The following is a 20,624-nucleotide window of genomic DNA, read 5'->3' on the forward strand; positions in this document are numbered from 1 at the left end:
AACCTAAACCCCGTTGGTTTTTCCTTTGGCTCACCAACAAACCTTAATCCCGTTGGTTTTCCCTTTGGCTCACCAACAAACCTTACACCGTTGGTTTTCCCTTTGGCTCACCAACAAACCTTTAACCCCTTGATTCAATCCCTTGATTGAATCAAGTTACAAGATATTAAAACGAAGAATAAAAACAAATCAAAGCTTCTTAAACAAGCAGATATGACAATATAAACAAATAGAGTAAAGAGAAGCCCTCAAACGAGTTTTGAAGATGGAGGAGCTCGGCTTCTTCTTTACTTGATCCTCCTCTGATTTGGCATGAAGTAGAGGATCCCCGAGGCAGCACACAGATGGAGAGGAAGCTTTCGGATTCACTTGGATGCTCTTCTTCTCTCTATTTCGTTTTGGATGACCCTTTTGTGCTTGTGGGAGATTTCCTTTGTAATCTCTTTGAGATCTCTTTCCTAGATGATCTCTCCCACTTCCATCCCCTCTTCCCTAGCTCTCCTCTTGATTTTATAGCTTTAGAGGGAGTCCCAACAAAAATCTAGCCGTTAGAGACAAAAATAGAGCCGTTGGAATCAAGAAAAAAACTAGCCGTTATGCCTCCCAGCGTGCTCGAGTCGACTCGGCTGAAGTAGGAGTCGACTCGGCTGAAACAGGAGTTGATCTTTGAATAGTAGTCTGCCGGCACTGTAGCTGGGAGTCGACTCCTGAAGTTGGGAGTCGACTCCTGAAGTTGGGAGTCAACTCCTGAAGTTGGGAGTCGACTCGAGATCACTGTAGCGCAGAAAATCAACTCTCTGTCTTTTTGTTTGTTCTCAGTCGGAGTCGACTCGAACTTCCTTGGAGTCGACTCGGCTCTCAGTTTGCGAAACACAGCCTTCTGCCATCTTGGTGTAGCGCTGCCTTGGAGTCGACTCGAGCTGTCTGGGAGTCGACTCGAGCTGTCTGGGAGTCGACTCGAATCTCAGAGGCAGTAACTTGGTTTTCTGTCTGTTGATGGTCGCGGAGTCTCGGAGTCGACTCGTGCAATGCGGGAGTCGACTCGAATCTCAGAGTCCCAAAAATGCTCTCTGACTTTTTCCTTGTGTTCCGCTGAGAGTCGACTCTTGCTTTCTTTGGAGTCGACCTGCCAACCATCGGAGTCGACTCGCGTTCCACTGGAGTCGACTCGAATTTCAGACCCGAAAACTGCTCTCTGACTTTTCTGCCTGTGACTCCTAGGAGTCGACTCATACTTCCCCGGAGTCGACTCGGTAAACATTGGAGTCGACTCGAATTCCTCAGGAGTCGACTCGAAGACTGTTCTTTTGAATTTTTCCTTTGATTTTACTCCTCCAATTTGAATCCTTTGAACTTTAAACTTTGGGCCAATAAATTGTAGCTTTCTTCCAACTTGAGAGCTTTGGAGGCCTTCTTGTGTTCTCCCAACTTGCTATGTTCCTTGCAAAATAAATATCTTTCTCCTTGCAACATAAACATTAGTATCTATACTTCAAGGTTTTGTGATCATCAAAATCAATCTATGAATCAATCTTTGGGTCATCAATCTCCCCCTTTTTGATGATGACAAAACTTGGAGTATATGCAATATAAAAGATATTGATTTCTAGAAGTAATACATAGCTAAGTTGCATGAAGTAGAAAACATATATATGTAAAAACATACTTCATGATAATGCTTTAGATTTAATCAGCTTAACACAATTAACATATTTAAATTTTAAGCTGATTTGTATTCAATTCAAAGTAATAAAGCATTATGAGTATATATAGCATATACTTAGATATTTCTCCCCCTTTTTGACAACATCAAAAAGATAGTGAAACATTAAGCACAAAGATCAGAGCAGAACACATCGAGTGTGAATTCAAAAGGTTTTCTAATTTGATACCACAGATAGTTTTCTAATCAAGTGTACGTGGAATCTTCCTTAGGTTAATTCAAGAAGTACTGCAAATGATATTCAAGGAAAAAACATGAGTGGAAATCTAACCTCTCTTCACTGAGTATGAAAGCTTGTTCGTTTAAGATCTTTTGCCCAATCTATTAAGTATTTTATCAACCATGAGAGCAATTTAATTAATTTTCTTAATGACTTCAAAGTTCTTTTATGATAATAGGAGCATTGGGGCACAAATATCAAAATATACATTCATGCAATTTTTGATACATCTTAGAGCTCTTTTAAAGACTTTCTTTTATTTCTTTAGAAAATAAGCACAATTTGATACATAAAATAATGAATTTGCACAAAATTGAAGTTCCAAAAAGCAAGCCAATTAGAGCTCATTAGTGAAGTTCCAAAAATAGATTTTCTAAGAGATACTCAAGAAAATTTAACACATTATTCTCCCCCTTTTTCATTAAATTAGAGGCTCTTAAGATTTGCAATTTGGTTCAAGAGTGATGCATGAGATATACTAACCAAATAACACGCCTCAAGGTGTATCATACAGATTTTCAGATTTAAATTTCAGATGATACATATTGGAGAGTATTAGAATCACTTTTCATTTAGTGTTCTTTCTCTCTCCTTTAGTTATAGATTTATGCGATTAAGTTCCATAAGACCTTTCCTTCTGAAATTTTTTTTCTCCCCCTCAATTGATCATTCCATTTAAGAGTTTAGAATCCTAAGATAATGTTCAATAAGATTGTCAATCTCAAAAATATATTTCAGCTTATTTTCATAAGACTCAAGGTTTGAGATAAGACAACCTTTATAGAACTCATCTCAAGGAAATTAAAGCATGTCTTGCAATATAAGGAGGTTCATCAAAATCAATCCATAAAATTCAAAGTATGCATCAAAATAAAGTGTCTTTGGGATAGGATACTGAATATCTAAAGCTCCCCCTCAAAAGATGCATTCTTCTTTAATCATTTTAAATTGTTGAATTTCAGATTTTAGTGATAAACGTGAATAACACTGAAATTCTGTAATATCGAGAATGTAGAGTAATCTAGTATTATTCCAAGATTTGTAGTAATTACTCTTTCTAATCCTTTACGAACAAGTTATGCTTTCTCTTAATCTTAGAGAAAATGTATAGAAATATTAATCAGAAAATGATTCATTTGAAGCTCAATTTCTTTCAAAAGCATTTACATTTTCTTTCTTTTAGAGTCATTTGAGTGAACTGAAATATTTCTAGTTTTAAGATCATTCACTCTATTGATGGAAGTCTTTAATAATGTAGGAGAGAAAAACATATAGATGATCATTGAAGTATATCTATTTATAGAACTCAATTTCTTAATTATAGTTTTTCTGCAATGGATACATGTAGCACAATAAATCTTTTTAATATCAAAATAAGATCATATATTTAGAAATTTTTGTTTGCAATCAAGATCTTCGAAAGACACATCATTTGGACCAATATTAGTACACTTTGAAGATAAGAAATGATATGTTTCGGATGCGTATCGGAGCAATCAACCAAAGGCATCAGAATTAATTCTGTTTTTCTTACATTAAGATTTTATTTAGAAATCATATTGAGTCTAAGCTTGTATACAAAATTAGATTCTGAATTACATAGGATTTTCAATTGAGGCTTTCAAAATCATAATTTGAGATATATATCTTCCACATTATAGCTCATCTTAAATCATTAAGATTGAAAACGCATATTTCAATAACATTAGAGCACTTTCAGAATCTTTGTATTTAATTTTGAGTTTTGATACAAAATGGAGGATATTTTAACAAGTATTAGGATATTATGTATCAAAGTTAGGCAAGTAGAAAGATAGATCAAGATTAATTCATTCTGCCTAAATAGAGATATCTTTCTCTTCTCCTTTTTACAAATTTATTTAACTTTCAGATTTTAAAGATGATTGTGAACGACAAATCTGAAATTTCTTTTCAATAATACCCAAAAATTTATGCAGTATTTCAAACATTCAATTAAATTATCTAAGCATGGAGCATTACAAAATATTGAGAACCCATAATTCAAAACATCATACCATATGCACACTATATTAAGTGTTAAGTCATACATTAAAATAATAAGAACAAGCATGTCAAGGATCAAAATCAATTCTTTTCAAATAAACTCCTCCTATTCAAATATTATCTTGCATTGATTTCATCCTTAAATTATGTTTTCAAGTGATAAAAAAGACTTGATTCTTCTTATATACTTTCATTTACTTTGTCTTTCATTTTTACTTTCTTATGCTCTATACTCTATTTGCTCCCTATCCGGTGGAGTTGGGAAGGGGCACGAGGTACTACCACTAGCCTCCCTCTTGTGCCGTCCCTAATATGCCCTACACCGAATAGTTGGGTCAAATAGTGCCGGGTACTACCACTAGCCTCCCCATTGGCACCATCCCTATGATGAGCAATATAGAAAGGTTAAAATGTTTACTTCAAACTCTCCCTGTTTGAGTGTAATTAATTATAGATTTTATCCCTTCCAAATGTGCCGAATATATTATGCTTGTTTTGCTTTTCCTTAAGATTGAAGTACTTGCCTTTGCTCCGATTTTTCATCTCTTGAACAATGTCCATTTTCTTTTCTTTATCTCTCTCTCTTTTTGTTATTCTCAAGTAATCTACATGAAAGAGCAGAATAAAGAAATAATGAAATGTATCGTATAGAGGTATATCATGCAAACACTATTTTCATTATGCCCAAGAATTCGTAGCTTCTCACAAGTCATTCTAAATCAGAGTTTTAACCATATACTTGTGTATTTCATGGTTATGATACAGCCATAGAAATATTTTAGATTGAGCAAACCATGAAACAATTTCTAAAAGTATAAGTCAGTCAATATACATATAGACATGATATCAAAAATTAATAATTAAAGAATTTAATCATGCCATAATAGGATTTAAGTTATTGACTTTGCTCAATTAATTTGTGAGAAAGGTATCTAAAATTACCTGTTCATTATATGTTCTTCAAGCCAAACTAGATTTCTTATGTGTGAACTTTTGGCTGAAGAAGATCCTCTCTCTTGTTTGCATGTGAATGTTTAGTGTATCTTACATGAAGATATCCTTCAAGTTGAAATTTCTCATTTTTCTTTCTTGAAGGAAGGTCATTAGTTTCTTTAAGATACAAAGCATTCATCCAACATATATATATTTTTTAATTAGATGACTCAATATAAGATATGACAATAGTTGCATGTTGAGTCACTTTACTCAAGAGATTGCCTAAATATTAGCAAGCACATATCACTTGAACTAAAGAGATAGAAAGATAGTTCAAGCATGTGAGGCAATAGATAGATTTATCAAGATCAAATCAATTTAGTTTAGATTCTATTTGCTTAAGATAATTATCAGTAAGATATGTTAACTAAGTTTTAATCAATTTATCTTAACCGTTTGTTTCTATCAAAATTCAGATTATGATTTATTGGTTATTAATAAAATATGATTCATTAAAATTAGATTGAAGTCTTGCACAAGGTCACATAATGAGCATACAATCTGGTCTACTAGCTGTATGATAAAATAATTATTCTATCATGCTTCAATACAGCTTTAACACAATAGATCTACTTTGCTCATCCTTTTCAAATTCTACAAGATGGGGTCATAGATATACCTTCTTCATGCCAATCTTCTATAAGAGTTTTCTTGTGGACTAACGTTGGTCAATGAGGATCCCCTTTCTTGTTTGTCTTAATTTGGAGTTTGAGAGAAGATGTTAATTCATTCATCATATATATTTCAAACTCACTTAACATGAGCTAAGTAAAATCTTCATATAACTTTTCATTAGTAGAACCAGAAATTATGTATACTTTGAGCAAATAAGACATCACAAGTTCTTCTTTTTGATGCATAGATTTATCACGATTACTTTCTATCAAAAAGGTTACTTAAGCTATCATGCTTTTGATGCTTGTTCCAAATCACATATTGCTTTATCATATATGTAATGTGTAATCTTTAAATATGGTGGTTATTTTATTTAGATCTCCTTTTTAATGAAATAACCACATAGGAGTGAATTCTACACATTCATTTGACAGAATATAAAGCTCATGAGGCAAGCAAATGATAGTGGTGATCTTTACTTTTAATCATGCAAGAATTAAGATCTATTACATCTTTTCTTGATTTAGTCTTTTAGTAGTTATCAATTTTCCTTCATTAAGTGCATTTCAGAAAAACTCAATTTTGTTATAATTATTAACAAGTTTTCAGTTTGTTATAGGTAAAAGATTAACCATATATAATTTGATCTTAGTAGCTTGACAATAAATCCTTAGTTTCATAGAGAATAAGATGACTTGATATTTTTGCAACTAAAATCTTTTCATTGAATATTCTATATGCATTGCTTGATGAATGATATCCAAGGATAGACATATCTCTATCAGATTTGGCATTATTTTTCATAAGAACATATCAAGCATAACATGTACGACTGAAAAATATGAAAGATATGCAATGGTTCCTTTTCCATTTTTCAGAAGATCAAAAGGAGTTTTCATCAAAAATAGATCTAATAGAAATCATATGTATGACAAGCAGTGATGATAGTTTTTTTTTAAAAAAAAATCATTTAAGTAGATGACTATCATACACAATTGTCTTTTTCATTTCTTCAAGAATTCTATTAATCCTGTTTTACTTAAGGTGTCCTTGGTGCTGAAAATATTATTTTTCTGTGCACAACTTAACACAAAATTGGTTTTCAATCACTATGCCATGATTTCATAGTTTGCAAACCTTTATCATTTGATCGCTTCTTGTGAGTTTGTGCCAATGCAGAAAATATTTTAATTTGAGTGCCAAGAACAAGGCTAATGTAAGCTTTTGAAAAAATTAGTGTTGGAAACAACAACTCTAGATTTAGAAATTATTTTTGTTTGTTTCCTTAGTTAGCATGCATAGTAAAACTTTGACCTTTAAGAGGATAATCTAAGTAAGCCTATGGCAAGGTCTTTTGAGATTAAGTACATACCAGCATGAGTTGATTCTATGTGCCAAGGATGGTTTCTTTAATCTTGGTATTCATAGTGCATATATTCACAAGCATACCAAGTACACATTATCATATCTATGATCAATAAACAATAATGCCATGGATAAAAACTCTCAATCAAGCATATAGAGAATTCATAGAATTAATCTTAATAATGATTACTCATTTAGCAACTTTATCCAATGGTGAGTAAAGTATCCTATAAAATGAAGTGATTTGATTATATTTCCAAAAGTATTTTCTATATCACAAAATTGATCAATACATGCAATTCATATTTTAATCAAATACTAAAGCAAAAATAATGATGAGATGCAAGGATTACTGATTTCCTTATTATTATTATTAATAACTTTTCATAAGTATATTTTAAGTTTCTTTTATTCCATGGGCATCTTGGCACACCTATGTTTGCATCCTCATATTTTCTTTTTGGATACCCAAGCTTGCTTGGATCCTTGAGAGTTAGGACATATGGTTCCTTTTGGAACCCAAATCTGTTTAATAGTAATAACTTTACCTTTTAATTTAATTGTGTTAGAATGATGGGAAAAGTTGTTATGCCCATTCTTTTCATGTTTGAAATAAGTTATCTTATTTAATGGTTTGCTTGGTGAATTGATAACCTTTTTCTCTAGAGATTTATGGCTAAGTGAAGGAGTCAAGCTAAATTTTGATTTATCAAAATCAGCATGTTGGCTTTCAAACATCATTTTTAATCTTTCAGAGCTTACGGTGAATTTGTTAATAACAGATTTTAATTGATTAATTTCTTTACTTAAGTTTTGATTTTCTTTAATTAAGTTATGATTTTTCTGAATCAATTCTTCTGAAAACGACCTTAAGCTTTTATTTTCAGAAGTTAGTTTCTTAAGATTTTTATTCTTCATAGCTAGTTTTCTATATTCACCATACAAATCATGAAAAGCATTCAAAAGTTCATTATAAGAATATTCTTCATGAAATTCATTTGGTGTAAGATTAGATTCAGATTCTACTTTATCTTCTTGTACCATAAGACATAAATTAGTTACCTCTTGTGGTTCATTGTTGCTCCTAACTTTCAAATCCTTGTCTGACTTTCTCTTGGTCAAGGCTTTCTTGCGTTTTACCTCTTTCTTCCTTTCTTCTTGCTTCCTCTTCTTCTTTGTCTTTAGGAAGCTGATTTGCCTCGGAGTCGACTCGGACCTTATTGGAGTCGACTCGACTAACTTGGGAGTCGACTCTGAGCTACTTGGAGTCGACTCGACTGAGGGAGATTCATCACCCTTTTCTGCAGTCTCATTGTTAGTATATAATTGAAGCATATGAGAGCTAATCTGAGATTTATCATAAATATTTTCTAAAGTATCCCAGATCTCCTTAGCAGATAAGCATGCAGAAATTTCATTAAACTTTGTTTCTTGAATAGCACAATATAATATGTTCATAGCATTAGCATTTAATTGTGCTAAGTCCTTCTCATCAATATGAGAGAGTGTGTGAAGGTCATTTATTATGATTTTCCATAGATAATAGTTTTGTGATTGAATGAAAATGCGCATGCGTATTTTCCAATGTGGGTAGTTTATACCATTAAACAGTGGAGGTGTATCAATTGATTGTCCTTCTCCTAGAAAACTATCTATTTGAGTTGTCATGATCTTTGGCTCTAGTCGGTTAAGACTACAAATAATATTTGAGCACCTGCTCTGATACCACTTGTTGCCCAGTAGATACAACCCAAGAGGGGGGGTGAATTGGGTCTTTTAAAACTTTTATGCTACTTCTACTACTTTTTGATTAACTATGCTAAGTTGTATAGATGCACAGTGAAAGTTAAACTTAGCAAGGGTTTGATGTATAGACTTCGACTTGATTAAATATGCTTGCAACTAAAGGATGTGCGGATAAGAATTAAGCAAGCAATTTATCTAAGTAAGTAAGTGTGTTAGTTAGACAATAACTAGAGGCATTACAAACACAAAAGACATATAGTGGTTCGGTGCACCCCAGCACCTACATCCACTCCCCAAGACCTCTTGGGAATTTCACTATAATCCTACCGATTACAGCCGGTTGTTTTACAAGCTCACAACCCAACTTGTTGTTTTACGAGCGCACAACGAACTCGGTCGGTTTTCCCAGGCTCACCGACTAGAACCAACCCCGATTGTTTTTCCGGGCTCACAATCAAACCCTTACACGTTGGTTTTACCCTCGGCTCACCAACAAACCTAAACCCCGTTGGTTTTTCCTTTGGCTCACCAACAAACCTTAATCCCGTTGGTTTTCCCTTTGGCTCACCAACAAACCTTACACCGTTGGTTTTCCCTTTGGCTCACCAACAAACCTTTAACCCCTTGATTCAATCCCTTGATTGAATCAAGTTACAAGATATTAAAACGAAGAATAAAAACAAATCAAAGCTTCTTAAACAAGCAGATATGACAATATAAACAAATAGAGTAAAGAGAAGCCCTCAAACGAGTTTTGAAGATGGAGGAGCTCGGCTTCTTCTTTACTTGATCCTCCTCTGATTTGGCATGAAGTAGAGGATCCCCGAGGCAGCACACGGATGGAGAGGAAGCTTTCGGATTCACTTGGATGCTCTTCTTCTCTCTATTTCGTTTTGGATGGCCCTTTTGTGCTTGTGGGAGATTTCCTTTGTAATCTCTTTGAGATCTCTTTCCTAGATGATCTCTCCCACTTCCATCCCCTCTTCCCTAGCTCTCCTCTTGATTTTATAGCTTTAGAGGGAGTCCCAACAAAAATCTAGCCGTTAGAGACAAAAATAGAGCCGTTGGAATCAAGAAAAAAACTAGCCGTTATGCCTCCCAGCGTGCTCGAGTCGACTCGGCTGAAGTAGGAGTCGACTCGGCTGAAACAGAAGTTGATCTTTGAATAGTAGTCTGCCGGCACTGTAGCTGGGAGTCGACTCCTGAAGTTGGGAGTCGACTCCTGAAGTTGGGAGTCGACTCGAGATCACTGTAGCGCAGAAAATCAACTCTCTGTCTTTTTGTTTGTTCTCAGTCGGAGTCGACTCGAACTTCCTTGGAGTCGACTCGGCTCTCAGTTTGCGAAACACAGCCTTCTGCCATCTTGGTGTAGCGCTGCCTTGGAGTCGACTCGAGCTGTCTGGGAGTCGACTCGAATCTCAGAGGCAGTAACTTGGTTTTCTGTCTGTTGATGGTCGCGGAGTCTCGGAGTCGACTCGTGCAATGCGGGAGTCGACTCGAATCTCAGAGTCCCAAAAATGCTCTCTGACTTTTTCCTTGTGTTCCGCTGAGAGTCGACTCTTGCTTTCTTTGGAGTCGACCTGCCAACCATCGGAGTCGACTCGCGTTCCACTGGAGTCGACTCGAATTTCAGACCCGAAAACTGCTCTCTGACCTTTCTGCCTGTGACTCCTAGGAGTCGACTCATACTTTCCCGGAGTCGACTCGGTAAACATTGGAGTCGACTCGAATTCCTCAGGAGTCGACTCGAAGACTGTTCTTTTGAATTTTTCCTTTGATTTTACTCCTCCAATTTGAATCCTTTGAACTTTAAACTTTGGGCCAATAAATTGTAGCTTTCTTCCAACTTGAGAGCTTTGGAGGCCTTCTTGTGTTCTCCCAACTTGCTATGTTCCTTGCAAAATAAATATCTTTCTCCTTGCAACATAAACATTAGTATCTATACTTCAAGGTTTTGTGATCATCAAAATCAATCTATGAATCAATCTTTGGGTCATCAACCCTGTTGAGGCTTTGTGAGCAGGGGAGGGGAGGCCAGAAGGTGCTTGAGCTCTTCAAAAGACTCCTGGCACTCGTCCGACCACAGAAAATTTTTCGGCTTCTTTAGAGCCGCAAAGAATGGAAGGCAGCGCTCGGCCGAGCGGAAGATGAATCTCCCGAGGGCTGCAACTCGGCCTGTAAGCCGTTGTACCTCCTTGACTGTCCTCGGAGGCGTCATCTCCTGGAGTGCTCGGATCTTTTCAGGGTTGGCCTCGATTCCTCATTGTGTAATAATAAAACCAAGGAATTTGCCGGAGGTGACTCCGAATGCACATTTGGTTGGGTTGAGCTTCATTTGGTACCTTCGGAGTGTGGAGAATGCTTCATTGAGGTCGGTCACATGATCTTGCGCCGCCTTGCTTTTCACCAGCATATCATCAACATAGACCTTCATGTTTCGGCCTATTTGGTCTTTGAAGATCCGGCTGACCAGTCTTTGATAAGTTGCCCCGGCATTCTTTAAGCCGAATGGCATTACTTTGTAGCAGTAGGTACCCCCGTCGGTGATGAAAGCCGTCTTTTCTTCATCTTCTGGCGCCATGCGGATCTGGTTGTATCCGGAAAAGACGTCCATGAATGCCAACAGCTCATGCCCCGAGGTGGAGTCCACGAGCTGGTCGATGCTGGGGAGTGGGAAGCTGTCCTTTGGGCAGGCTTTATTCAAGTCGGTGTAGTCCACGCACATGCGCCATTTCCCGCTGGCTTTTTTGACGAGGGCCACGTTGGCGAGCCACTCTGGATAGGATATCTCCCGGATGAAGCCAGCCTCAAGGAGTTTGTCGACCTCCTCGGCTGCTGCTTGTTGTCGTTCAGGGGCGGCGCCTTGCTTCTTTTGTCGCACGGGCTTGCAGGTTGGCTTTACTTGGAGCCGGTGGACCATGATCTCTGGATCTATCCCCGGCATATCCGCGGGCGACCATGCGAAAACGTCCATGTTGTCTCGCAAGAAGTTGACGAGGCGATCCCTTTCGCGCTCATTGAGGCCAGAGCCGACCTGTACGGTTAGCTCGGAAAAGTTTTCACGCAAAGGAACTTGGATTAGTAACTCACCAGGCTCTACCCGCTTTTTCTGAGGGTTGACCCGTGCCTCCAGAGTTCTAGTTGAAGGCTGGTTGGTTGCCGGGACAGGCGCCCCGGCTGGTCGTTTCGCCTCGTGGGTCGCCATGTAGCATCGCCTCGCTACCATTTGATCCCCACGAGCTTCGCCAACTCCTTGGCTGGTGGGGAATCGCATGAGCAGATGACGAGTCGAGACTACCGCTCGGAGGGCGTTGAGACCTGGTCTTCCCAAAATGGCATTGTAGACCGAGGGCAGGCGTATCACGAGGAAGCTCATCCCCACGGTGCTTTCACGGGGGGCGAGCCCGACTGTGACCAGGAGGTCGACCTCGCCCTCTACTGGGACTGAATCCCCAGTAAATCCAACCAACGGAGCATTCATCCTCCGCAGTTGTTCTTCTGTCATCCCCATTTTACAGTAGGCATCAAAATACAAAACATTCGCCGAGCTTCCATTATCGATCAAGATACGTTTTACATCAAATTTATTAATAATCATGGAGATAACCACGGCATCATCGTGGGGAGTTTCGACTCCCTCCAAATCATCGTCTGAGAAAGAGATGGCTTCCGAGGCGTGCAGGCGCTTCGAGGAGGTTCCTTCCCCTGACGCTTCTCCAACCGAGGCCCCGCTTCGGATGGTGTTGATGGTGCCGGCGATGGGCCTGTTGGCATTTGAACCTTCAGGCTGTGTGGCTCCTTCGGCTGGCTTCTTTTCTTCGCGCCGGCCTCGCACAAATCGATCGAGCACCCCTCGGCGGATGAGCGCTTCGATCTCGTTCCGGAGCTGATAGCAGTCCTTGGTATCATGGCCGTGATCCCGATGGAAACGACAATACTTCCGGGAATCACGCCGAGCTCCGGAGTCTCGTCTCGGAGGTGGGAGCCGGATACAATCCTGCCCCTCAATCTCCATGAGGATTTCGGCCCGAGGAGCAGTGAGGGGAGTGTAGTTTTCATACCTCCCTTCAGGTGCACGGGCCCGTGGTGGGAACCTCGGGCTGAGTGGTGACCTCTACTGAGGCGGTCCCCGTAGTCGGGGTGGACTCTTCAGGCGGGGCGGATTTTTAGCTCGATGCGGGACGGGCTTCTGGGCTGGCCATACTCCTCGCGGCGTCTCTTTTGTTTCTTGGGGTTCTGCTCGACCCCGCTCCGCCTAACAGCCACGGCTTTCTCAGCCTTGGCGTACTTCCGCGCCCGAACAAGCATTTCAGTGAGGTCCGTAGGAAAGTTCTTCTCGATAGAGAAGAGGAACCTGTAAGACCGGGCTCCAGTCTTTAGTGCCGACATGGCGATTGACTGGTCGAGTTTCCGGACTTCCCATGTTGCGGCGGTAAATCGGTCCAAATACTCCCTGAGGGATTCTCCCTCCTTTTGTTTGATATCGAGGAGGGAGTCTGATGTCCGCCGCTGGGGCTGGCTAGCGGCAAAACTGCCGGCGAACTGCCTGCCGAGCTGCTCAAAAGAGGAGACAGTACTCGGCTTTAGCCCGGTAGACCAAAGCCGGGCCAGTCCTCGGAGTGTCGCTGGGAAAGCTTTGCACATCATGGCCTCCGAGGCTCCTTGTAGGGCCATTAAGACCCGATAACTTTCCAGGTGGTCTAGGGGTCGGCCCTGCCGTTGTAAGGCTCCACCTGGGGCATCTTGAACCGCGACGGGACCGGCTCGTCTTCAATCTCCGGGGAGAAGGGGGACTTCGTAGTGAACTCGAAGTCACCATTACGTCCCGATTTCCTTCCGTGGAGTGCCTGGATCTGGCGCTCCAGCTTCTCGACCTTCTTGTCGAGTTCATCATTTTGGAGGATCGCTGCAGCGGCTCGTTCAGGTGCAAATTGCCCTGGAACCGACTCAGCCTCCGAAGGTTGTGGCCAGCCACCAGGGGCTCTAACTGGGTGTTCTCTCCAGAGAGAGGCCTGGACTTGAGAGTCCTGACTTTGAAGGGGAAGCCCGCTTGTAGGGGGCTCCGGTTGAGCTGGAGCCGGAGGAAGCGGTGCTGTCGGGACGCCCCTGGGTTGCAGGCCTTGGACAGCGGTAGCCAAGGCTTGCACCTATTGCACCAGGGCATCAAACTGCTCCGGCCGAACTTGAGGGGTTGACTCGGCCGGAGGCGGCAAGTTCTGGACAGAGTGTCCAGGACTAAGTGGAGGACGTCGAGAGGCGTTGGAAGCCCCCTTGCTTCTTAGTTTCATGGCAGCAACTCGGGCCCTTCCTCTAGCGCCAACTGTTGCTGAAAATTGGACCCGGGGGCTGCCGCGAACCGAGAGGGGAGGAGCTCCCCTGCCGGGGCGGTGGATGGCGGTACGTCGACTGGTGGCGTCCTCCTGGAGAGTCCTGCAAGAAAGCCGGTGGCCGGGCTTTCCGGCGCCGGCCCTCCGAAGCTTAAGTCAGAGGGGGCTAATATGTGGGGGGAGTAAAGGAGGGGAATTTTTGTTCTCCCTTTCTCCCCCTATTTTTCGTGTGTCTGTGTTTTTTTGTGTTGTCCCCCCCTGTCCCCTTTGCCAGGTTCCTTTTTATAGAAAGATATTATGTTACCTGGGAGGTGACAGGGGAATTTGTCCTCTTTTGTGATAATTGGGCACGATCTTGCTTATTAATGGCGTAGTGGAAAATAAGGCCGGATTAGGCCGGAGTCAGAGAGCTGTCACGGTTGATCGGACCCGTTGGGGTGGTTGAACCGCCGGCCGTGGTGGGCCTGGGGTTCGTAGACGGCAAGTGCATTAATTGCTGAGTGAACCGGTGGTCAGGGTGAGCCATACGCTTTGATGGTTCAGTGATCCGGAGATCGTCTTGAGCCGTGTTCATTTAATGACTGAGTGCATCGGAGGCCTGAGGGGGTCTTATGCATTAATGATAGGTCATGCCGAGTTCCTGCGGAGATCTCGTGCCTTGATGACTTAGGGATGGTGGCAGATTGTAGTGGAGTCATGTACTTAGTTGTCAGATCTTTTAGAGGGTTAGGCGGAGATTGGGTATTCGGCTAAGGCACGGGCCCGGCCCAGGTGCCGAGCCGAGCAGGTCGCCTAGCGGAGTGTCCTGTGGCGGGGTTGCTTCTGGTCGGCGCTTTCTAGTCAAGCACCTCTCTGGTCGGCGCTCTCTAGTCGAGCGCCTCACTGGTCGGCGCTCTCTAGTCGAGCGCCTCTGAGGTCGGCATGACTTGGGTATTCCCCCAACACTGGGTAATGTGAGGAGAGAGAGGAATAGTCACAAAATATGTATTCATAAGCTGGCCGGAAGAATCCGTAAAATTTCCTTCCATAATCTGGTCGACTGCTGAAGCTTCGCTTAAGTTCTTCTCTTCTAGGTTTCTGATTTGTGCTTCCTCCTCCATCTGTCCTAGCTCCACACTACCTTAATTGTATTGTAATTCTTTCATTCTTTAATAAAATTGGTGGCCTCTGACCACCTTTTCATCAAAATAAAAGGAACACAAAGAAAACATGCATTCATAAGAGAAAAGTACAGGGTGAAAAGTTATTAGAGCATATATCGCGAGACTGATGCTAAGTTAACGTACTTTTAACTGCTTGACGCTTCAAGCAGTCTATTTTTCGGTCAAGCAGACTCGCTCCACAGGTACTTTCTTTCGGTTTCTTCAGAGAAGCCATGATATGGTTGTCCAGTCTCTGCAATTGGTAAATACCAAGTTATCCGAGCAGTTTCCAAGGGACACGGTTGTCTGAGTTGTCTCTTTCCAAACCAGAGAAAGGTGTCCTCCGTTTTATAAGATTGTATGGAGGTATTTCATTCTTTCCAATCAATGATGAGCCTCTCCAACGTGATCATGGATTTGGGGATCAGTGGAAAAAGCAAAATGGGCCCAGTTTTCTCTGACACGTGATTATCTTAGGAACTCGAATGGGCGTTAGGACTTTTCTTTGGGCCTCGCTCCTTCACAAATGGGATAAAGGTATACTGCTGCTGTATAGGCCGGTGCTTATTATTTAATGTTTGTCTATTGCTAGGAGAGGACTTTTTAGCCCTTCTCCAAAAATCTGCGGTTGTTTCCGTATTGGATTGCTTGGAAGGCAGTGTTTTCCCATGCATGCTATATTTTGTTAGGTTAGCTTTCAAATAATGTTACTTTTTTGCTGCCTTAGCTTTCAAGTCATGGGGACCAAATCGTGCTACTGCTTCTCCATTAATTTACGAGGGCAGATACCCCACCATTATAGGAGCAAACATTTATCTCAGAGCCTGATGAGACCTACATTGCAAGATGATCAATCCCCTATCCCCACCTCAAAAAGAAGGAAATAAATGGAGAAAAGAAATTAAAAAACCTCAAACCCAATCACACCCAGTCGATTGTCACCTTCACATCTCTCTCTCTCTCCAAGCTTGGCCTTCTCCTCCTAATTCAATTCCTCCTCTCCGTTGCCACTTCATTTCCTAGAGACCAACACCCAATCCTCGTACTCACAAAAGCTACCCCCTCGAGCTGAAAGGATCCAATACCAAATTCTCTGGAGATTTGAAGGCCTCGGTGGCATTGTGGTTATCTCGCCCAAAATGGGGAGACACTCCTGCTGCTACAAGCAGAAGCTAAGGAAAGGCCTCTGGTCCCCGGAGGAGGATGAGAAGCTCCTCAAGCACATCACTAAGTATGGCCATGGGTGCTGGAGCTCTGTGCCCAAGCTAGCAGGTATGTCTACCACTTCGCCTCATCACCTCCTAAAACAAGAATGCATCCGAAAAAAAAATAAAGATAGCAAAGAGCAATTCTTTTAATTAATCATACCGACTTCTCTTTCCTTTTGTGGGATAATATTTTGAAAAGAGTTCATTTCTGCATGAAAGTATCTCCAAATTCTAAGATAAAATCACACATTCCAGGTCTTCAAAGGTGTGGAAAGAGCTGCAGATTGAGGTGGACAAATTATCTGAGGCCTGATCTCAAGAGAGGCTCTTTTTCAAAGCAGGAGGAGAACCTCATCATCGAACTCCATGCGGCCTTGGGCAACAGGTACTAACCAGTCCTTCAGCTCATCTTCCCTCAATTATCAACATTGCATCTCTTAGAATTCAATCCATATGAGCTGATGTATCTCAATTTCCTCCCCTTCAGATGGTCTCAAATTGCAGCTCAGCTGCCTGGGAGGACAGACAACGAGATTAAGAACCTGTGGAACTCCTGCATCAAGAAGAAGCTAAGGCAGAGAGGCATTGATCCCAACACCCACAAACCACTTTCTGAGACCAAAGGCGGAGAGGATAAGGTCCTCACAATCAGCGACAAGACTTCCGGATCAAACGAGCTGAAGCTTCTTGCCCCCACCTCAGGGAATTTAAGCTCAATAGTTCCTCAGCCAGCTCCTCCATCGATGTCAATGGCGGACAGGAACCAGACTGAGAGGTCAAGCTCGAAGAATTTCGTAACATCCACCAAAGATTTCTCTCTAGACCAGTTCGCCGCCGCAAGCCATGAGAGCTCCAATTCAATGGACTACTTTCCCCTTCGGAATTCAGTTTACAGTCCCAACTTATCGATGCACCAAAATCTGCCTCTCTGGTTTAATCAGAATTCGAGGCTGTTCGACATGAATTCCGAGTTAAATTGCGGCATGAAATCGACTGCTGTTCCATCAGGCTCCAGGCCGATCGTCTCGACCTCCATGGATTTAAAGCCCATAGTTAGCATTGCAGAGGAGGACTCTCTCCCAGGTTTCCAGTATTTGGAGGCCGGCAACTCTAGCAACAACAGTGCAAGTACCGGGAACCCTAGCAGTGGGACTGAGTTGCAGAGCAACAATTCTCTCTTTGACAGCAGCATCTTCCAATGGCCAGACCTGCTACTAAACAAACAAGCTCAAATCCAACTCGGAGCGGAACCGGAGGACCTCAAATGGTCTGAGTACCTTAACGGCGCCATCTCTCCATCCACGGATTTCCAAAACCAAAGCCAACTTTTTAATGGTTCTGTCAAAGAAGAGAACCAGTTTTTGACTGATGGGTTGAGCTCATGGCTGCAACCTCCTGAATTATTTGGTAAGGACCTGAAGAAAATTTCCACAGCTTTCAAACAAATTTAAATTAGCAATACGCGTGCTAGTCCTTGTGGAGCCTCTAATTCATAGAGTGGGAGGGGAGACATACAGAAGCAGTCCTTGTTCACAAGAGTTGTCAACTTAGAAACGCTTGAAATAAGAAAGAACGGCTTCTTCTAATAACTTACAGTGGGTGCACCACAAAATTTTTCTCATGTAAATAGGCTCTCGTGATAAAAAAACCTTAGCCCTTATTGATCTTTGATGGCCGTGAGATTACAAGTGCTGAATAAAGCTTGTTTCAGTAAATGTTTTTATTTTTTTATTGGATTTCATCATTTCGGAACTCGCATATTGATAGTGTCTCATGTAAACAATCATGTATGTATAACAAGGTACGGCATTAGATTACGGAGACAAGGTTCGAACTCAGGACCTCTGCTTTGATATCATGTTAAAATTACCACTTGTCCTAAAAGCTTAAATTGATAGAATGAGATAGATTTATTTATATATTTTATATTTTCTTACATACTACATATAGTCTGCTTTTGGAAACAAGTTACAGCTGTGCATCTATAGTTTACCACCTGATAGCAACTAAAATTGCCTCAACTTTTATTGGATGGCTTTAGGAGAAAAAGCTTGAGATGGGTCGGTTACTATTGTCAAGCAAGGCAACACACCTCTCAGAGTAGAAAGAGAGCAAATCTCCAAAAAGAAAAGTATAAGTACCTCATTGATTCACCTACTAATAGAAGGATTGTGACTGCCATACTCCTAATAACCAAGATATGTACTCAGTAACAAACAAAAGATCGGGTCGAATGAGGATTCGATGATCTCATGATATGTTAACTAACCTCTAGATCGCGAAACTTGAGCTTGCGAGGAAAGGGTGAAAAACATATATCAAGCCCAAGCATTCTATTCCGATTAGGATGCTGAATTTGGCAAGGAGAGGCATAAATTCTGTAGCAAACAGAGACAGCACCTTCTTCTCTCGAACATTCGCCATCAGTTGAGCATCATTTTGCCTGCATTCTCTAGCCACATAATCAATGCTGCAGAAAAGTAAAAGAAGAAAATAATTTAAATAATGGCGGAGAGAGGGGTCTATTTCTCTTGAGAAGAATCTTCACCCCTCAAGGCCCATTTCAAATTTCATATCCTTCCCCTTTTCTGCCCTCCTATGCTGCAGATGTGCCATCACCAGCTACAACTGTTTTGACGACGTAGAATTGATAGGGATGGCCCAGGATGTTTTCAAATTGAAGCATATCACATGCTGTTGTGTATTAATGAGATGGCCAAGACTAACAGATGAAGAAGTAATAATAAAATACTTGATGATCAAATGGTAAAAAAAAACAAATAATGAACATCGAGCAAGCAGTGCAACTATGGAGCAAACATGTTATCAGGAATAAGTGTGGCATGTTTTGCTGCATGAATAAGTTTATTCAGCTCATTTAATTTATGCTGGTCTTCTTGTCAATTCCAGTGCATGTGAACCGTATCATTAGATTCTTTTGCTTAGGGGACAAAAGAAAACAGGAGAGTACAAGAATCTAACTCCAATGGGCCGGCTGATTGAGTTGGAGAGACGTTGAGAGCATCTAAGAAAGTTCAGTGCAAGCCACTGTCCTAAAAGGCCCTACCACTTTGATTAAAAAGTACCAGCAAGCACGTGCGTAAAACGAGCAGTGTGTTTATGCAGTACTAGCTGCTCGAAAGCTTACCCCTCTACTGTTACATTATCATACAGAAGTTTGTGGACTGCAATTTAATTGGAACGGCATGCATGCCATGACAGTTCAAAGAAAAGTTTAATCCGATCGACTGAATAGATTATGAATCAGGATAAGCTTCGATCGGTTTCCTGGTCTGAATTTAGATGGACAAAACTGAATCTGATGCAGTATTTGTGATGTTGAAGAATTTTGAACCAGGAACTTAGTAACACTACCATCATTTATTAAAATTCTTGGAAGCACACGCCGAAGTAGAATCTTTCGAGAGGCCTCTCCTGCCTCTGCTATTCAATGAGCTACCATTAGGAATTTAAGCGGAGGCGGCAAAGGAAATATCTAGAAGCTAATGTCATACAAAATCACCAGCCCCAAGTTATGCCATTTATCTTTCCTTCCTCAGCTTTCCTTTTTAATTGATATCTTTCCTCTGCTTCCCTTTTTAAGTTAACTTTTTAATTGATACTAAAAAGCGTATGTGTAATGACCAGAAACAGGGGAGGATGTTTCCTTCTCTGCTTTCCTTCCTTTTCTCCACTGATTCTCCCATTTCTGGCAGCCAAACAAGTAGCTCCTTCCGATGGGGGTTGGATACTGCCCTCTCTTTCCTATTTTTTCACTTAACCCGACAAGGAAGGAGGGTTGAAAGTCTACGTTCCTTGCTCGTCGGTGACAGCTCATGAGGGGTGGATCTCATCCTCCTATCTTCTTTTCCTCCGCGCGGTCAACAAGGTGTAGAATGGCACACCCATGACCCGATCCAACCCGACTCACTTAGATCCGACCTGATCTATTTTGGAAGACCCATGGGACTAGGTCGTCCTAAAATTAGATCTGTTTCATTTTTTCGGTCGGGTCTGGATTTACTGAATTCAGACCCGAGCCGATCTAACCTGACCCATTTGAAATTTGGATAATTTTAGATTTTCAATTCTACGACCTGCCTTGACCTTATCAAATCCAAATTTATAAAAACATTTAGGCCAGGGGCCGTAGCCCGCGATGATGCAAACAAGTTTTGAAACCATAGATGTGTTGACTCGAACCGGACCCGCCCAAATTTTTTGGGTTGGGGCCAAGTTATACATGGACCCGACCCA

The 20,624-nt window shown here is 41.3% G+C and overlaps 1 protein-coding gene across 1 annotated transcript; it reads left to right on the top strand.

Moving 5' to 3' along the window:
- Nucleotides 1-15,949: 15,949 nt before the first annotated feature.
- Nucleotides 15,950-18,262, top strand: LOC103695972 (transcription factor MYB61). The gene is made up of 3 exons (XM_008777432.4): nt 15,950-16,431; nt 16,623-16,752; nt 16,855-18,262. Exons 1-3 carry the CDS (start codon nt 16,299-16,301, stop codon nt 17,816-17,818), a joined length of 1,227 nt encoding a protein of 408 aa, XP_008775654.2. The 5' UTR covers nt 15,950-16,298; the 3' UTR covers nt 17,819-18,262.
- Nucleotides 18,263-20,624: the final 2,362 nt, after the last annotated feature.

The sequence above is a fragment of the Phoenix dactylifera genome, unplaced genomic scaffold (assembly GCF_009389715.1).
Source record: "Phoenix dactylifera cultivar Barhee BC4 unplaced genomic scaffold, palm_55x_up_171113_PBpolish2nd_filt_p 001076F, whole genome shotgun sequence".
Classification (NCBI taxonomy): domain Eukaryota; kingdom Viridiplantae; phylum Streptophyta; class Magnoliopsida; order Arecales; family Arecaceae; genus Phoenix; species Phoenix dactylifera.

Excerpts from the sequence above, each read along its gene's own strand:
- LOC103695972 (XM_008777432.4), top strand. The coding sequence starts at position 16,299 with ATGGGGAGACACTCCTGCTGCTACAAGCAGAAGCTAAGGAAAGGCCTC. Across the intron at positions 16,432-16,622 it reads CTCTGTGCCCAAGCTAGCAG|GTCTTCAAAGGTGTGGAAAG; the intron begins GTATGTCTACCA and ends CACACATTCCAG. Across the intron at positions 16,753-16,854 it reads CATGCGGCCTTGGGCAACAG|ATGGTCTCAAATTGCAGCTC; the intron begins GTACTAACCAGT and ends CCTCCCCTTCAG.